The sequence below is a fragment of the Anthonomus grandis genome, chromosome 1 (assembly GCF_022605725.1).
Source record: "Anthonomus grandis grandis chromosome 1, icAntGran1.3, whole genome shotgun sequence".
Lineage (NCBI taxonomy): Eukaryota > Metazoa > Arthropoda > Insecta > Coleoptera > Curculionidae > Anthonomus > Anthonomus grandis.
Genome location: NC_065546.1, coordinates 53561472 through 53579795, shown reverse-complemented (window position 1 = coordinate 53579795; position 18324 = coordinate 53561472). Strand labels below are relative to the sequence as shown.

The 18324-nt window shown below is 31.7% G+C and overlaps 1 protein-coding gene and 1 long non-coding RNA gene across 2 annotated transcripts; one reads left to right on the top strand and one right to left on the bottom strand.

Moving 5' to 3' along the window:
* Positions 1 to 301: 301 nt before the first annotated feature.
* LOC126737519 (uncharacterized) lies at positions 302 to 17584 on the bottom strand. Its single transcript, XR_007661045.1, has 4 exons — positions 17451 to 17584; positions 2406 to 2697; positions 2153 to 2251; positions 302 to 2062 (listed from the first exon to the last, which is right to left on the bottom strand). It is a non-coding gene; the product is annotated as an uncharacterized LOC126737519 (long non-coding RNA).
* LOC126737452 (uncharacterized) lies at positions 6866 to 17964 on the top strand. The gene is made up of 4 exons (XM_050442364.1): positions 6866 to 7016; positions 7078 to 7139; positions 14908 to 15140; positions 17502 to 17964. Exons 1-4 carry the CDS (start codon positions 6999 to 7001, stop codon positions 17795 to 17797), a joined length of 609 nt encoding a protein of 202 aa, XP_050298321.1. The 5' UTR covers positions 6866 to 6998; the 3' UTR covers positions 17798 to 17964.
* The last annotated feature ends 360 nt before the right edge of the window (positions 17965 to 18324 follow it).

Below are 18324 nucleotides of genomic sequence, written 5' to 3'. Positions count from 1 at the left end.
TTAACAGTTCTGAGATATTAAGGGTTAGAGTTATGTTGTCGGAGGTTTTTTTGTTTAAAATCAAATTAAAATCAGTGTGCGTAAATAGGCAGATAATAGAAGTAACTTTAAAAAAGTATAGATTAGCTTGGATATTTTTTTTTTAGTTTTAGATGTGTTTCTTATTTTTTTTTTACAAAAAAATTGAGTTAGCACCTTTATGCACAACCATTTATTTTATTATTCGAAATATTGACCAATAAAGAAAGGATTAACTCATTTTATTAATAGAAAAAAATACAAAAAATGGTAATCAGTAAATACAAAAATAGGTAGGTACCTAATATTAATCACTTTTAGATCGATATAAGCTCATATAAAATCCCCGTAAATTCTCCAAAATAAATGGAAGCTGCTCTTGAATGTTATCAAATTTTTTGGTTGCTATGGGTCTTGATTTATTAAATGGAACCAACATATTTTCGTTTTGGCCTGTTGGCCATTTGTGTTTAATAATATCTACTTCTTGCCACTCTTCCTTCTCATCAAGTGAACATCTATATTTCGTTGTGCCAAATTTATCAACTCTTATACATCTTACATTGCGGAAAAGTATCTTTTCTCCCTTGTTACTTTTCTTTTTGTCAAACAAATTTAATTTTCGTGGCAATTCTTTTAGATCAATAAATTTATCTTCCATTCTAGTGAACACAAACGGATTTCTTTTTCTAGCTTCCCTCATTAACGTCATGTACTGGTCTACTGTGTAAATATTTTGAGCTTTTCAGATAACTTTTTCGACAGCCCCAAAGTCTCTATCAATATCCATGAAACTGTGGCCAACCACAGGAAACTTATGGTCGATAACTTTAAAAATACCTTGGTGGACTAGATAATGCCATAAACAAACTATAAAAAAGTTCTTATTTTGTCCACCTGCAGAATCGCTCTAAATGGTCATTTTCAATATTAATGCTCTGTAAGAATGATAAAATACTTCTTCTGGGCCTTTTCCACCTTTATCCTCAGTCCAAAGGTGAAAAAACTCATTACCAGAATTATCATCTTTACTTACACAATGAATCCTCAAATTATATAGCCACACATGTCGAAGATAAAAGGAAACACTAGTAGAGAGCTTTGGTAACGGCAATGTTTCTTGCATATCAAAATTTATGTATAGAACGGTACCTTCATGAGCCAAATTTCTGTTCTTCTTCTCTTCTTCAAATGCTGCCTTGTAGCGCCTAACGTGTTCGACATTATTTCCATTAGAGTCACAAACCTTATAGGTATCTGATTTTGGAGATCCAAAACCAAAATTAATCTCGGAAACAAAAATTTGTCTATATCTATTATTTTTGACACACTGTAGATTTTGTTCAGAACATTGGTTCTTGTATAGTTTATAAATTTTGTTTATTGATAGCATAGGCGATGATAAGTACAGGCGATGTTCATTTTTATTTCGCGAATAATGCGACATTTCTGCAGGAAATGATTTAATATTATGTTGACGAACTATGTCAAGCTGCTCGTTGGTCATATGGCGACCCCTCTTATCTTTAGCTGGAATAGCTTGACCCTGAGAAATTTGATTACGAATACGCTCTAATTTTTTTTCTCCCGACATTAAATAGTTTTAAAAATGCACTTTTGCAGACTTGTTTTGATTTTCCATCTAAAGTTACAAAATATCTGAAAGATTTTTGGCGAACAGCATTTGTACTACTTGGTTGCTTAACACCGAATAGTTTGAGACAACCAAAGAGGTAGACGTTTTTCTCATCAGTGGTAGGTAATAAATAGTATTGCTTAAATAAACTATTGCGATCAGCGTCTGCTAATTTTAGTATGCATTTTTCTGTGCAAAGTTGTGTTCTAACTGCGGACGATTTTTCTGGGACACGTCTATTTTTATAGTCAGCGTATGCCTCTCCTTTTTCTCTCTTTACCATATTTATGTTTTTTTTCCAATTCTGTGGCTGAGCTCGACGTTTCCTTGATTTTTTTCCGGTTATGCGCCGTTGGTTGACTTCAGCTTGAACCTCAGGAATACTCGTATTTTCTTGTTCCATAATTTCTAAAAAAAAATACATCTATTTAGCAGAACACATTTTAATAACCAAAATAATGCAAAAAATTCGCTTAGCTTTATTATCAAAGTAAGTACCATAAAAATCATGTTTTTTTTTTATCTCGCCAGTAATCTGTTGTTGATTCACTTCAGCGCCAACCTCAGTAATATTTATATTTTCTTCTTCCATAATTTCTAAAAAAAAAAATTAAATGTTTATTTAACAGAACTAACAAGTTTTATAACCAAAAAAATGTAAAAAATTAGCTTAGCTTTTGTACAAGCAGGTACCATATTTAAAAACAAAAACCTTAAAAAACCTATTATTTATTTATTTTTTTGATCTTACCAGTAACCTGTGGTGGGTTAACTTCAGCGTCAACATCAGTCATATATATTCTTTCTTCTCCTACGATTTCTAAAATCAAAAATATTTATTTACCAGAACAAACAACTCTTATGGCCAAAATAATGTACAAAATTACTTAGCTTTTTATGAAGTAGGCACCATATTTAAAAAAAAATCTTTCCAGTAATCTGTTGTTCTACTTCTTCAGTTATATTATTTTCCAGTTCATTTTCAATAAATTGAATGGGGTCATGTAGGTCAATAACAGTGTTTGTTTGCCGTTCGTCTTGTTCTAAAAATTAAAAAGTTTCTATTCATACAAAATAAGGAACATTCTTGATTCAGAACAAAATATTACTTTTTATAATAACGAAAATATTGTAGTGTATAAATACATGAGAGAGGAATAAATATTATTTTTGTTCTACATATGAAGGGAAGCCAATAGTAATAATTTTGTACTTTGCATATATTTTTTTCCAATATTTTCACTAAAAAACATATATCACTATTACTCTTTGATCTTGGTTTTTAAAAACAGTAACTGTATTTTGGGTTGATATTTTCTTAGCTTTTTTTCCTTTGTTTTGCACAACTGGTACTCGTTTTCTCTTACGATATAAATGTTCAGGTCTTTCTTCGTCGGTAAAATCAGATTTTGGGGTGTAGTCTGAACCAGAATCTAAAAATGGATCCTCATCGCTCTCTGTTTCGTTGTCACTTATTTTAGCAGTATTCATAGCTAGCTTAATAATTAGACTAGTTCTTCCATGAAATTCACCCATTACAGAGTATTATCACAACTTAAATTAAATTCCTAGTGTTAATTACATATTTTTTCCTTCAAGGTCATGTGAAAAAGTGTTTATGATTTATATTATCAGCTTAGTTTAAATTAGCGATAATATTCAGTAAATAATGTAAATACGACTTACTCTTTTTGCGGAGCACAATAAATACAAAAATTCACTTAATTTAAAGATTTGTACAGCACCACCAAAACAACACGTACGTAATGTAAACAAACAATTTCGTACTAGTTTATTGTGGAAGAAGGCGCTAACTCAGCAGTTAACCCCTTCTTGCTCCGACTATTTCAGACAAAACTTGGTTTGGCGTATTTTAAACTATGCAAAAAAGTGAGTTAACACCTTCATGCACACCTTCAAATGCAATTAAATTAGGAATCATCTGCTTTTAAAATTTGGTTGTTCAACCAAGACTATTAACTCAATAGCACTAAATATATCTTAACTGCTTGATAAAAAGCACCCTTTAACACCATTACAAAAAGAAAATCGCTGATATTTCCTTTGTTAATTGATCTACAGTGAAAAGTATTAGAGACAGACTTACACACTAAGTGATTGTTAACCAAAATATTTTTTAAAGTTTTTGAAAATATTCAGAAGGTTAGGAGATATGATCATTTGAATTTTGGTTCACGTCAGTGGAGACTTGCTGTCTAAAGTTTTTGGAAGATAAGCTTTATATCTACTGAAACTAGAGTGTTAAAATAAATTCTATTTAAACAGGAATCCTATGCTCTTGAAATTTGATTATTTAACTAAGACTCTAAACTTAATACGACTGAACATATCTTGATGAAAGGCACTCTTTAACAACGTTAAAGAAGAAAATTGCTTATATTGTTTTTCTAATAGATCTACAGTGATAAGTATCATAAACAAACCTATTAATTCGAGCCTTGCTGCCTAAGAGTCAAGATTTTTGGATGAAGAGTCAAGAAGTTTGGATCTATTGAAGCTAGAAAGTTAAAATAAACTCCATCTGATTAGGAATCATCTGATTTTAAGATCTTGTAAATCAACTAAAACTATTAACTAAATAATATTATTATCTCTTTACCAGCTACATACAGGGAGGACGCGCAAGTTGGAACAAATTCATTTAAATTTCAGGGGCGTGTTCGAAAAAAAAAACGCTTGGACACGGCGATTTTTATTTTTTGTCGCGATTTTTTTGATGATGAATACATGTATACAGGGTGGACCAAAAATGAGCTACGACTATCAACTTAATTTTTTTAAATCGAAACACCCATTTTTTATTTCTGTATAAAATTTTAAGTATATTTAAAGAGAATTTTAAGTATTTTTATAGAGAAAAATCCCGGAATTTGTAAAAATCCGGAAATACCTGGAATCCTACAGAATGTCTCAAACTGTTTTAAAAATACGACTGTTTAGTATCAATTTCTAGTGTTGCCATGTTAATAATTTCTGCGTTATTCTATAAAAAAGTAAAGCAATAGGGTAATAAGATCTGCCAAGAAACTAAAACAATCCTACTTCAAAACCACTAATTAAATCATTTATTATTCCAGGCAATTGAAGCATAAGTAATCCATGAAAAAGATTATTTTTTGTATTGCCAGTAATATGAGTATTGAAGTTCAATTATTTGGAATAAATTTAAAACTACATTAAGGATTTTAGGAGAAAAAATCTTTGACTAGTTTAGGTTTTAAGGAAAATAAATCAAGGCTCTACAGGAATTGTAAAAAAGTTTAAAGTAGTCAAATTTGTCGAATAATTTTGCAGAATTGGAATGTTATCTTTTTTGAGCCAACCTGTACAAAAAATAATTTAATCTTAAAAGGTTTATGGAATAAATTAAAAACTATATTGCAGATCTTAAAAGAAAAAAATCCAGGAACTCCTAAACACATTTCATAAAATTTAATAAAGAAAATTAAAAAATAAAGAAAATCCAGTAATACCTGGTGTTAATTTTTTTGTACAAATTTCCAGTGTTGCTAATAATTCTTGGGTCATTCTATAAAAAAAATAAAGCAATTTCCGAAAAATTATCCTACTCCATAACCACTAATCGAATTATATTATTCCAGGCAATTAAAGCATAAGTAATCCACGAAAAAGATAATTTCTTGGGTTGCCTGTAAGATGAGTATTAAAGTTCAACTGCCTGGAATAAATTAAAAAGATATCGATTAAGATCATAAGAAAAGAAATTCTGGATATGGCTTAAAAAATTTAAAAAAAAATAAGCGATAAAATCCACAGGGTTTGTAAAGAAGTGTAAATATCGACTTGTCGAGTAATTTTCCAGTATTGTCATGTTATTTATTTTGACCCACCTTGTACAAAAAAAAATTAATCTAAAAAAATTTATGGTTTTTAAGTGGAGTCTTAGTGTTTTATACAGGGTGTGCTAAAAACTAAAAACAAACCTAATTTTTATTGTAATTTTCTATTTATTCCAGCCAGTCCAGCATTATTCCAAACAGTTGAAGTACAGGCATACTAAAAAAAAAAAAATTCTTGCACTGTATGGAAGAAGAGTACTATATTCAACTGCCTGGAAGAAATTAAAATTTCATTAAGGACATTGAGGAAAAAATCTTGAAATTTCTGGATATGCTTTAAGATGTTCGAAATCATCAACTGAAGAAAACAAAAAATATCGACTTTCTACTTACTCATTTTTAAAGGGTGTACCAAAAAGAGAAAAAACAAACTGTCAAGTAAGTTGACATTGTCACATAAAAGTCATAAAAGAGCTTTACCGATTTTTAAAATTTCGTGTACAATACTAATACCGCATAGTAGGAATAAATTAATCCAAAATTACGCAACATGCATTCGACAGTAACCATAGAATAAACTGGGATGCTTCCTTAATTAGCAAAGGAATTAATTTAAAAATTACGTGAACTAAAGGAAAGTGCTTTATAATTTGAAAAGTTGAAATTTCAAATTATGAAAAAGAGATTTGAAAGTTGATTTATAATGTTAAATGAAGATAAACGCTTAGCTACTTGTTCGGTTGATTTTAATAATACATGGATTTCTTTGCTAAAAAGAGAGGTAGAACAGGGTATTCTCAAAATTAATTAATAATTTAAAATATTTGATATTGATATATTTTCTATCATTAATTTACATTAAGATCACACTCCTTTTAATTTTAAAGAGTAACCTTTGAATTTTTTGTTATACGTGAATAAGTCTATTTTCTTCTTGTTTTGAATTTTTGAGCGTGTGAGATAGTAATTTCTAAATTGATTTTTCCAATAAGTGACGTTATACCCAATAAAATAAGTAACTCATGAAGCTCAGATACTTTAATTGATAACTTAAGCTACAACAATAAATAACTTTCGTTCGCTTAAATAAAATTCTCTTTTGTATTTAAAGTCTTTGAACTATTAAATTTCCTTTCATTTTCGCTGCAAGCCTTATTAAACCCATATAATCATTCGAAACTGAACAAATAAAAAAGAAAAGACCATCTTTAACCGAATTACGGAAATCATAAAGCGCGACTAATTAGACCGGAGCACTCGTTTACTACCAGAAATCGGAAACGAAGATAAACATCATGGCCAAGGCGAAGTGTATGTATACGTTCCGGTGTTATAGATAAAATATCATTTCTTCTGCTTTCTTGTTGGCTCGCCTCGCCTTTCATTTAATGGATGGTACAGACCGAACTGTAGCATGCATATAAATACCACGGCTCTTAAAATTACAATCACATCACATTCTGATTTAGTGCAGTGCGATTTTATCGACGTAGGTACTACGGGTTGTAGCGGAACTTCACGAAATGACTTCCGGATATTTGGTGAGTTGTTTTTTTTTAGGGGATTTTTTTAAGAAAAAAATAATTTTCTTGTGTGTTTCAGGTTGCATCGGTTTTGGTCCTAGCCCTGTTTGGTTATTGTAGTGCAGGAGGACATGGAGGAGGGTAAGATTACACTTGATTTATAATAGTACATAACTTTGGGAAATGATTGCGGGTAATTTAATTTAATGTTTCTTTAATACAGTCATCGATTTTAATGAGACCATTCATAAGGATGTATCTCTTTTTGATGCTAGGAGGCGAAGGGAAATAATTGCTAAAAAAAGTTTCTTTCCTCTAGAATTCAGGTTTAATTGGCTAAAAGAAACTATGTCATCTCTTCCACGGAGTCATATCTCTATATTTTTTTTCTTGTACAAAATGACTACTAGTGGTAATGTTTCAAACAAAATTGAAAAATGGCGAATAACTTCACTTATAGTTTGCTCTTTCGACAAATCTCTATTAACTTTTTTGATTGGGTATTTATTGTACAATACGCTGCAAAAATAAAAACTTAATGTTCTCATAGCTCGAGGAAAATAAAAATTTTCACCATTTTCTCAAAAGCTATGAAACATAGGACCGAATTTTGTCACCCGCAGATACTAAACGCAATTCCACACAAGTTTTATTCAATAGACAAATTCCTAAACCTTCATTTTAACATGGTTTGTAATATTGCTGGGTTTAGGGATCAATAAAATAAAAATCTAATCCTCCTAATTTAAACTAGCCGACGTTTCGCAAAAATATATTTGCATCTTCGGGTCGAATAAAAAATTTTTGATTAAATAAAACGTCGACTAGTTTTTATAACTATATTATAACTTTATTTTAATTAAGTATACGTATCCCATTTAAGTGTAAACAACATGATTTCTGGATATTTCTTACCCTTGAACTAGAATTAATTCCCAATTGCCTGGAAGAAGCTAATACTTTAAGCCAGGCAATCGTTTCTCTACAATTTTCTACACGTACAATTGGATCACTGGTGAAAATATTTAAAAAAAATTAAAACATTGACGATAACTTGATTATTGTGTATTTTTCCGAAAAAAAATATAACACGCTTTCTATTTGGGTATTTAATGTTACTTTAGAGAGCAAAAATGAAACTTTTAATTTTCTCACACAGCTCGAGGAAAATCAATATACTTTTAAGGTTTTTAGCTATTTTCTCAAGAACTATGATACATAGGAGCGATACAATATCTTTACACGTATCTCATTTAACCATAAACAACAACGTGATTTTTTGATAGTTCTCACCCTAGAATTGAACTAAAATTTAATCCCAATTGCCTGGAAGAAACTAATAATTTATGCCAGGCAGTCGTTTCTCTATAATTTTTTGGACGTAAAATTGGACAACTGGTGAAAATGTTTCCAAAACAATTTAAACATTGACGATAACACGATTATCGTGTATTTTTCCGAAAAAATCGGCACAAGCTTTTAAATTGGGTATTCAATGTACTTTACAGTGCAAAAATAAAACTTTTAAGTTTCTCACATAGCTGGAGGAAAAATCAATAAACTTTCAAGGTTTTTAGCTATTTTCTCAAGAACTATGATTTCTAGGTGCGATACAATATCTCTACAGGTATCTCATTTAAGCGTAAATAACAGCGTGATTTTTGGATATTTCTCACCCTACAATTGAACTAGAATGCAATTCCATTTGCCTGGAAGAAACTAATAATTTATGCCAGGCAGTCGTTTCTCTATAATTTTTTGCACGTACAATTGGACCATTGGTGAAACTGTCTCGAAAAAATTTAAACATTGACGATAACTCGTTTATCTTGTATTTTTCCGAAAAAATTATAACAAGCCTTTTAGTTGGGTATTCAATGTCCTTTACAGTGCAAAAATGAAACTATTAATTTTCTCACACAGCTAGAGAAAAATCAATATACTTTCAAGGTTTTTAGCCATTTTCTCAAGAACTATAATATCTAGGTATGATACAATATCTCTACACGTATCTCTTTTAAGCGTAAACAACAACGTGATTTTTGGATATTTCTAACTCTCCAATTGAGCTAGAATTCAATCCCAACTGCCTGGAAGAAACTAATAATTTATGTCAGGCAGTCATTTCCCCATAATTTTTTGCACGTACAATTGGACCACTGGTGAAAATGTTTCCAAAAAAATTGAAACATTGACGATAACACGATTATCGTGTATTTTTCCGAAAAAATCGGCACAAGCTTTTAAATTGAGTATTCAATGTACTTTACAGTGCAAAAATAAAACTTTTAAGTTTCTCACATAGCTGGAGGAAAAATCAATAAACTTTCAAGGTTTTTAGCTATTTTCTCAAGAACTATGATTTCTAGGTGCGATACAATATCTCTACAGGTATCTCATTTAAGCGTAAATAACAGCGTGATTTTTGGATATTTCTCACCCTACAATTGAACTAGAATGCAATCCCATTTGCCTGGAAGAAACTAATAATTTATGCCAGGCAGTCGTTTCTCTATAATTTTTTGCACGTACAATTGGACCATTGGTGAAACTGTCTTGAAAAAATTTAAACATTGACGATAACTTGATTATCGTGTATTTTTCCGAAAAAATTATAACACGCTTTTTATTTGGGTATTTAATGTTACTTTGGAGAGCAAAAATGAAACTTTCAATTTTTTCACACAGCTCGAAGAAAATCAATATACTTTTAAAGTTTTTAGCTATTTTCACAAGAACTGTGATACATAGGAGCGATACAATATCTTTACACGTATCTCATTTAACCATAAACAACAACGTGATTTTTTGATAGTTCTCACCCTAGAATTGAACTAAAATTTAATCCCAATTGCCTGGAAGAAACTAATAATTTATGCCAGGCAGTCGTTTCTCCATAATTTTTTGGACGTAAAATTGTACAACTGGTGAAAATGTTTCCAAAAAAATTGAAACATTGACGATAACACGATTATCGTGTATTTTTCCGAAAAAATCGGCACAAGCTTTTAAATTGGGTATTCAATGTACTTTACAGTGCAAAAATAAAACTTTTAAGTTTCTCACGTAGCTGGAGGAAAATCAATAAACTTTCAAGGTTTTTAGCTATTTTCTCAAGAACTATAATACCTAGGTGCGATACAATATCTCTACAGGTATCTTATTTAAGCATAAAGAACAACGTGATTTTTGGATATTTCTCACCCTACAATTGAACTAGAATGCAATCCCAATTGCCTGGAAGAAACTAATAATTTATGCCAGGCAGTCGTTTCTCTATAATTTTTTGCACGTACAATTGGACCATTGGTGAAACTGTCTCGAAAAAATTTAAACATTGACGATAACTTGATTATCGTGCATTTTTCCGAAAAAATTATAACACGCTTTTTATTTGGGTATTTAATGTTACTTTGGAGAGCAAAAATTAAACTTTCAATTTTTTCACACAGCTCGAAGAAAATCAATATACTTTTAAGGTTTTTAGCTATTTTCACAAGAACTGTGATACATAGGAGCGATACAATATCTTTACACGTATCTCATTTAACCATAAACAACAACGTGATTTTTTGATAGTTCTCACCCTAGAATTGAACTAAAATTTAATCCCAATTGCCTGGAAGAAACTAATAATTTATGCCAGGCAGTCGTTTCTCTATGATTTTTTGCACGTACAATTGGACCACTGGTGAAAATGTTTCCAAAAAAATTGAAACATTGACAATAACTCGTTTATCTTGTATTTTTCCGAAAAAATTATAACAAGCCTTTTAGTTGGGTATTCAATGTACTTTACAGTGCAAAAATGAAACTATTAATTTTCTCACACAGCTAGAGGAAAATCAATATACTTTCAAGGTTTTTAGCCATTTTCTCAAGAACTATAATATCTAGGTATGATACAATATCTCTACATGTATCTCTTTTAAGCGTAAACAACAACGTGATTTTTGGATATTTCTCACTCTTCAATTCAACTAGAATTCAATCCCAACTGCCTGGAAGAAACTAATAATTTATGTCAGGCAGTCATTTCCCCATAATTTTTTGCACGTACAATTGGACCACTGGTGAAAATGTTTCCAAAAAAATTGAAATATTGACGATAACACGATTATCGTGTATTTTTCCGAAAAAATCGGAACAAGCTTTTTAATTGGGTATTTAATGTACTTTACAGTGCAAAAATGAACACTTTTAATTTTCTCAAATAGCTCGAGGAAAATCAATATACTTTCAAGGTTTTTAGCTATTTTCTCAAGAACTATGGTACATAGGAGCAATATAATATCTCGACACGTACGTCATTTAAGCGTAAACAACAACGTGATTTCTGGATATTTTAGACCCTCCAATTGAACTAGAATTCAATCCCAATTGACTGGAAGAAGCTAATAATTTATGCCAGACAGTCGTTTCTTCATAATTTTTTGCAGGTACAATTACACCACCGGTGAAAATGTTTCGAAAAAAACTGAAACATTGACGATAACTCGATTATCGTGTATTTTTTCAAAAAAATTAGAACACGCTTTTTAATTAATTATTTAACGTACTTTACAGTGCAAAAATGAACACTTTTAATTTCACACAGGTCGAGAAAAATCAATATACTTTCAAGTTTTAGCCATTTTCTCAAGAACTATAATACATAGGAGCGATAAAATATCTCTACACGTACGTCATTTAAGCGTAAACAACAAAGTGATTTCTGGATATTTCACACCCTCCAATTGAACTAGAATTCAATCCCAATTGACTGGAAGAAGCTAATAATTTATGCCAGGCAGTCGTTTCTCTATAATTTTTTGCTCGTTCAATTACACCACTGGTGAAAATGTTTCGAAAAAAAAATGAACCATTGACGATAACTCGCTTATCTTATATTTTTCGGAAAAAATTATAACAAGCTTTTTAATTGGGTATTTAATGTACTTTACAGTGCAAAAATGAAACTTTTAATTTTATCACAAGTTTTTAGCTATTTTCTCAACATCTATGATACAATATCTCGACACGTATCTCGTTTAACCATAAACAACAACATGATTTTTGGATATTTCTCACCCTAGAATTGAACTAGAATTTATTCCCAATTCCCTGGAAGAAGCTAATGTCAGGCAGTAATTTTCTTATAATTTTTTTCTCGTTTTTTTGATATTTCTTCATCATCCAGTAGCTTTATGAATTCAGTTTTTATGGTACCTGGTTCTACTGCTTTTCATTTATTTTATTGCTATATTTCTACCTCGTGGATTAGTATCGGTAGCCCTGTAGCATTTTTGTGCATGTTAGTGTTTCCATTCGTTTTTATGATCGTCATAAGTTTAAAAATTCCAGCTACCTCTTAATATTTTTGTATAGGTTAAAGCTGTCGTGCCTGGCTTGCAGTATCCGGTATTACAGCTTGATAAGAATCAATATACGAGTTTCAAGGTTTTAGTCATTTTATCAAAAACTATGGACACAGTCGATTTTTCCACTCGCAGGTACTGTACAAATTCGTCATAAGTTTCATTTAATACAAGAACTTAGAAACCTTCGTATTAATTTATTACTGAATTAACCTGTGCATACGTATCAAGCGTAAATAAGATGATTTCTGGATAATTCATTTAATTTTTTTTGGCCGACGTTTCACGATATATATAATCTTTATCAAGGTTTAAAAGAGATAATTTTTTTTTGTTGGTTAAAAACAAAAAAAAACAACGAAAAATAAAAAAAAGAGAAAAAATATAAATAATATTAAATTATCCCACAACTCATACCCTTTGTATATTATAAAACACAAATTAAAATTAAACAAACATGAATGTAAATAAATTGGATGGTGAGGTTAATTTTCAACAATAATTTGCTATGTACATATATTAAAAATAAAAATAAAAAATTGATATTCTATGTATATACACATAAAAAACAAAAAACCACATAAAAACTATAGGAACTTACAAGTATGCATCAAAAACATACACATTAAAATAAATAAATATTAAAAAATAAACAACAAATTGGCAAATCATGACCACAATTATTAATAACATTTTGAGTAAAAAAACTGTTGACTTACCTAATATAAAAAATTTAGAGGTTTTCGTAAACTTATAACTACCAGCCTCTATTGCACATATACAGATAACAACGACCAGGAACATTAATAGCAATAACGCAAAACAAAAAACATCAATAAAATTGTATATACATAAGGCAATCTGCGATCAGGCCAATTAAAAACTTGAGGTTTGATTTGTTGTCTCTCATCCCGCTACCTACATTTTTACCATAATACCTAATTGAGGGACACTATACTCTGTCAACATGCAATTTATTTCTTTATTATGTCTTGCTCTGACCGGTGAAAATATTTTCAAAAAAACATAAAAATCGCGATTAACTCGTTTATTATTTATTTTTTCCGAAAAGTTTATAATGCGCTATTCAATGTGAATTCGATTTACTTTTGAGCGTAAAAATAATAAACTTAAAATTTTTTCCATACAGCGTGACATTTTCTGTCCATGTTTTTCAAATTACGATAAAGAGAATCCAATTTCTTTCACTTGTAAATACCATATACAATCCCTGTTATATATACATATCTGTTATTTAAAAAAATAAAATCATTTACACAAAACTTTCATTTTAACGAATTATTAAATCAATTGGTTATTGAACGTCTACACGTAAACAGCATAATTTTCAAATTATAATTGATGCCTGGCAGTCATTTCTCTATTATTTCTTGCCCGTATAACGTGACCGCTGGTGGAAATATTTCCCACAAAAAGTAAAAATCGGTAATGATTTTCTTATTTTGTTGGGTATTACGTCACTGTTATAGTAAAAATGAATTTAGAGAATACTATCTGATAATATTATTAAAAAGAAAAAGAAAATGGAGTTATTCACGTATTTAGAAGAAAATGCAATTAAATCTTCAACGATACTTTTCCTTATATTTAATTTAATTTAAGTGCAATAAATCTTAAATACAATAATTTACTTGAGGGATAATAGCGAGTTTTCTTTATACCGAGGAGCTGAGGTTTTATCTATCGATCTCTGAGCACCATTCTTCTTTTCAATATCCTACCTAACTTTGTTTTGAATATTGAAATTGAAAAGAATGAAAGACCTATTTATTGAATAAAAATATTTAATTTTGGTAGTTATGTTTATCTTTCTTAACTTTTTATTTGCTTTTTTTACTTTCGTTCTGTGCTTCGAAAAAAAAATATATTAAAATTAATTAAACTCCTATACATCTATACAGTGCAAAAATAACTTAACTTTCCCCCATACAGCTCGTGAAAACTAAATATTTAACCTCAAGCTTTTTGACCGCTTTCTCCCAAACTACGTCCGATTAAACCGAATTTTCTTTATCTACAGGTACTATACATAATTCCAGATAACTTTCATATAAAACAAAAAATCCTAAACCTGTATATGAATTAATTATTCAATCAATTACCTCTGCACGTATCCCAGTGAAGCGTAAGCACGCCATCTACATTAAGTAAAAAACTTAAAATGCGCTTTCACTGGGCCTATATTATCAGATCTCAGATGGATTTCCGGGAATGTCGAGATAATGCGGTAATAATTTCTCTTTCAACAAGATTATTAAGGAGTTAGATGCTTAGAAAACATGCAGCTTAAAAATAATTAGGCGGCGGTATTTGAAGAAGACGGTCATTAGCAAGGAGATGGAAAGTACTCTTGATACTATCGGGGAAAAAATTATAGAGTTTAGAGAAAAAAATTATATTTTAAATATATCTAGTATTACTTTAATGACTTAAATCATTAGGACTTATAAGTTCTTGTAATAGTATAAGAACTTCTTCGTCCGATTCGAAGGACCATGTAGATCAATGGTAATAATCTCGCTTTATTCCAGACACAAAAAAGTAATCATCCACGTACCGTACAAAGTGAAAACCATCCACCACACCCACACAGTTTACAAGCACGTGGGGGGTGGCGAAAAGGAGGAGGGGGACAAAGTGATCGGTTACTCCGGAGACGGTGACGTCAGCCTTGGCCACGGCTACGAGAGCCACGGGGGAGACGGAGGCGGCGAACACGCCGGCGGTTTCTCTGTCGGCGGTGACCACGGCTACTGGCACTCAGGTAGATAGTCGGAAGAACGTCTACCTCATTCTTCTTAAGTCATCATTTCCATTTATACTAATATTAAACCTTAATAATCCCATTATGTTATCATCAACATCATCTTTGTCCATTGTAATTTGTAATTTGGCTACGGAGAATGGTTTGGTTGGAGAAACTGGGTGCACGTGCCTAACATCCCTTAATTTTTTAGGTAATTAATTATATGTTGGTCACGGTTTGGTTCTTTATAGTTATTGTAATATTTATCGAACACCACAGCATTACAAGTTCGTTAATTACTGTTAAATTAAACTCTGATTGAGAACACACTTATCATCCACTCGTGCTGATATAACACATGCCCGATAAACCTAAATAAACCTAGCTGAATAGAAAGTAACTCAACACAATCTAACCTAACCCTCTTTTTTTATTGAGGTTGGGCAAAAGCTGTATACAGACCAGTGTGAAGATGTAAATATTCCGACTCACTAAAAACCCTTTTTTTTTTCTAATCAGCAGAGGACTCTTGGCATTTCGGGAGGGTCTGCATAGTTTAGTTATTTCGCTTCCTCTCAAATGTATTTCTACACTCTTCAACTAGTAAATCCTTGGGGAGCATCTAACTATCGCCTCGATAGCTGTTGTTGGTGTTGTATAATACGCTTACACCATTCCCAATGCCCGTATTCTATTTCCTCCTTCCAATATTATTATTTACGCTTTATATTTGAGTACCTGGTATCATTTTGGTGTAGCATTCAACGTGGTAATTCTATTTTCAGTAGCATTTTTCATTTGTTCCCATTTTCAGATTCCTCTCAAGGGTGACTCTTAAATATTTCACATTTTTAATGCACTAACTCCATTATAACTGACTCTTTAGCTGTTTAATGTCTTTTCGCCTAGAATAATATGGTTTGCGTTTTTTCACTTGCCACTGTAATTTCCATTTCCGTAACCTTTTTAACAATAATACTTGCAGCCTATTGTGCCATGTCTACTAGTGCTTCTATAGTTCTAGTTCATTGCATGTGCCTAGAATAAGGTGAGTAAAAAAAGGAGAATCAAAAACTAAAATAGCAGAAGCAATGATCATATAATGTAATATCTAGTTTTCTTTTCTTTTTTCGCAAGAATATCCAGTATTTGTTCACTAGTCACTAGAATATCACGCTGAATATTGAGTAACGCTAACTCATTGGGTCGTTCTTCTCCATTCTTGTTATGCAGATACGTCTTCAATCTACGTAAAATTAAAAATAACCCTTTACTTGAAACTACTGTGACTGGTAGATGTGTTTGTAAAACTGCACATCACACCAATCGAAAGCTTGAGAAATGTTTCTGTTGGTCACTCCCTCAGAGGAAGTTTCATTTAACACATTTCCATATTTTACAAAAGGATTTTATTTCTTCAGTAGTTTCAGTAAATTCATTTGGCCATGCTTCTTTGAAATCCGACATCGTCTTGTTTAATTCAACTTCTGCAGATCTAGTCGCTTTAAGAATGTTCTGCTTGTCGAAGAACAGTCAACATGGTATCAATCGCTTCAGCAATTGTTTTAACGTAAGCATGTCCTTGCATGCTTACGTTGCATGCATTTTCTAATTCACAGTCTTTTTCTTTGTTAATTAAGATTCAAACTTTTAGTTAATCCGAAAATTGGTTTGAGCATCGTCAATTAAATTATATTCGTTCGTTCGAATTAAAGCAAGCTCACCCAAAAGGACTCGGTTAAAAATTATTTGGCAGGCCGATATTTCAGGGAGAAATCTGGACCCCCGTACCCCTCCTCTGGATCCGTCCCTGAGAGGTAGCTCTGCATTATCCTAATTAAATATTTTTTAATTTTTTCTTTCAAGAGACTGTTAATAATGTTTTTCTATAGTGCAGAGTTGAAAGCAATAAATATTTTACTCTGAACTATCGAATTTTTTAAAGCGTCCAGACTTGATTTGCCTTTTGTAAAACCGTACTGTTTCTCATGTTTAAATCGCTCGGTTAGTTACTGTTTCTTTTTCTGTAGTCTCATTTAGTAGTTTTCCCGCCGCATCAATCAGAAAGAGTGGTCAGTAGCTTATTTGATGTTGTCCTTCTTTTGGTAGTTTTTTGATTAGGACCAATCGAGCTACTAAACCAAATCTAACCCAAGTAAATCTAATTCAATTCCACCCAACCTAACCCACCCCATTCCATCAAAACCCAAAACATTATAACACAACCTAACTAAACTCATTGTACTCTACACCCTTCCATTCTACTTCACTCAACTGCCATGTCATGCCACGTCATTCCAGTCCATTCTATTCCAACTTAACACTCACCTGTACAAAATCCTTCCATTTCCAAATTTTAAATGATCAATTTTTTCCAAGGTGGTCATGGAGGAGGAGGTGAAGAAGTCCACTCGAGCGGACTGGAAGGTCTGAGCCTGGACTCCCATGGAGGAAGTCACGCTGACTGGTCCAGTCTAAGTAGTGGGGGCGGCAGTGGCGGACATGACTTGGGTGGTCTCGGATCGTACGGGGGCGGTGCCGAAAGTTACGACGTCAGCGGCGGCGACAGTTACGGAAACGCTATCGGGGGCGGCGGCGGTCACGATTTCGGCGGTAGTTTCGGAGGCGGATACGGTGGAGGCGGTGACGATGGAGGTCATAAAGGCTACGACTAAACGTGAACATTTTCTTTTTTTGCTTTTGCTCTGTTACCTGCGGTAGGATTATTACCGACTAGTCTGTGTTTTATACTTTGTACATATTTTAAGGGTTAAGTTATTGTTATTTGTTGTTGTTAATGTTATTATGTCTGTGTTTTTTTTTAATAAAATATTAAAATAAAGGTATGTTTTGTTTCATTTAGAGGATATAAACTGTTTATGTAGGAGTGTAAATTGTAAAAGTTTGTTTTTGGAATAGCATAGCGTGGCGAAGCGTGGAATATAATCATATGGAATAGAAAGAAAGAAGAGTGAAGTTTAGGGGAGTGAAGCATGTTTGTTTATGTTGGGGTGAAATTTTATTTTTTTTTTGTTTGCAGTGGGGTAAAAAATCTATAAAAGACACCCTGTGGCCCGTGACACAAGATAGTGTCAGATATTTACCGCAAAAAATGTTACTAGGGACCAAAGTAGGATTCCTTTTTGAAACTACTGAATATATTACTTCCCCAGCGAACAATAACCCGACACTACCATGGACC

Excerpts from the sequence above, each read along its gene's own strand:
- LOC126737452 (XM_050442364.1), top strand. Across the intron at positions 7,140-14,907 it reads GCAGGAGGACATGGAGGAGG|ACACAAAAAAGTAATCATCC; the intron begins GTAAGATTACAC and ends GCTTTATTCCAG. Across the intron at positions 15,141-17,501 it reads CCACGGCTACTGGCACTCAG|GTGGTCATGGAGGAGGAGGT; the intron begins GTAGATAGTCGG and ends ATTTTTTCCAAG.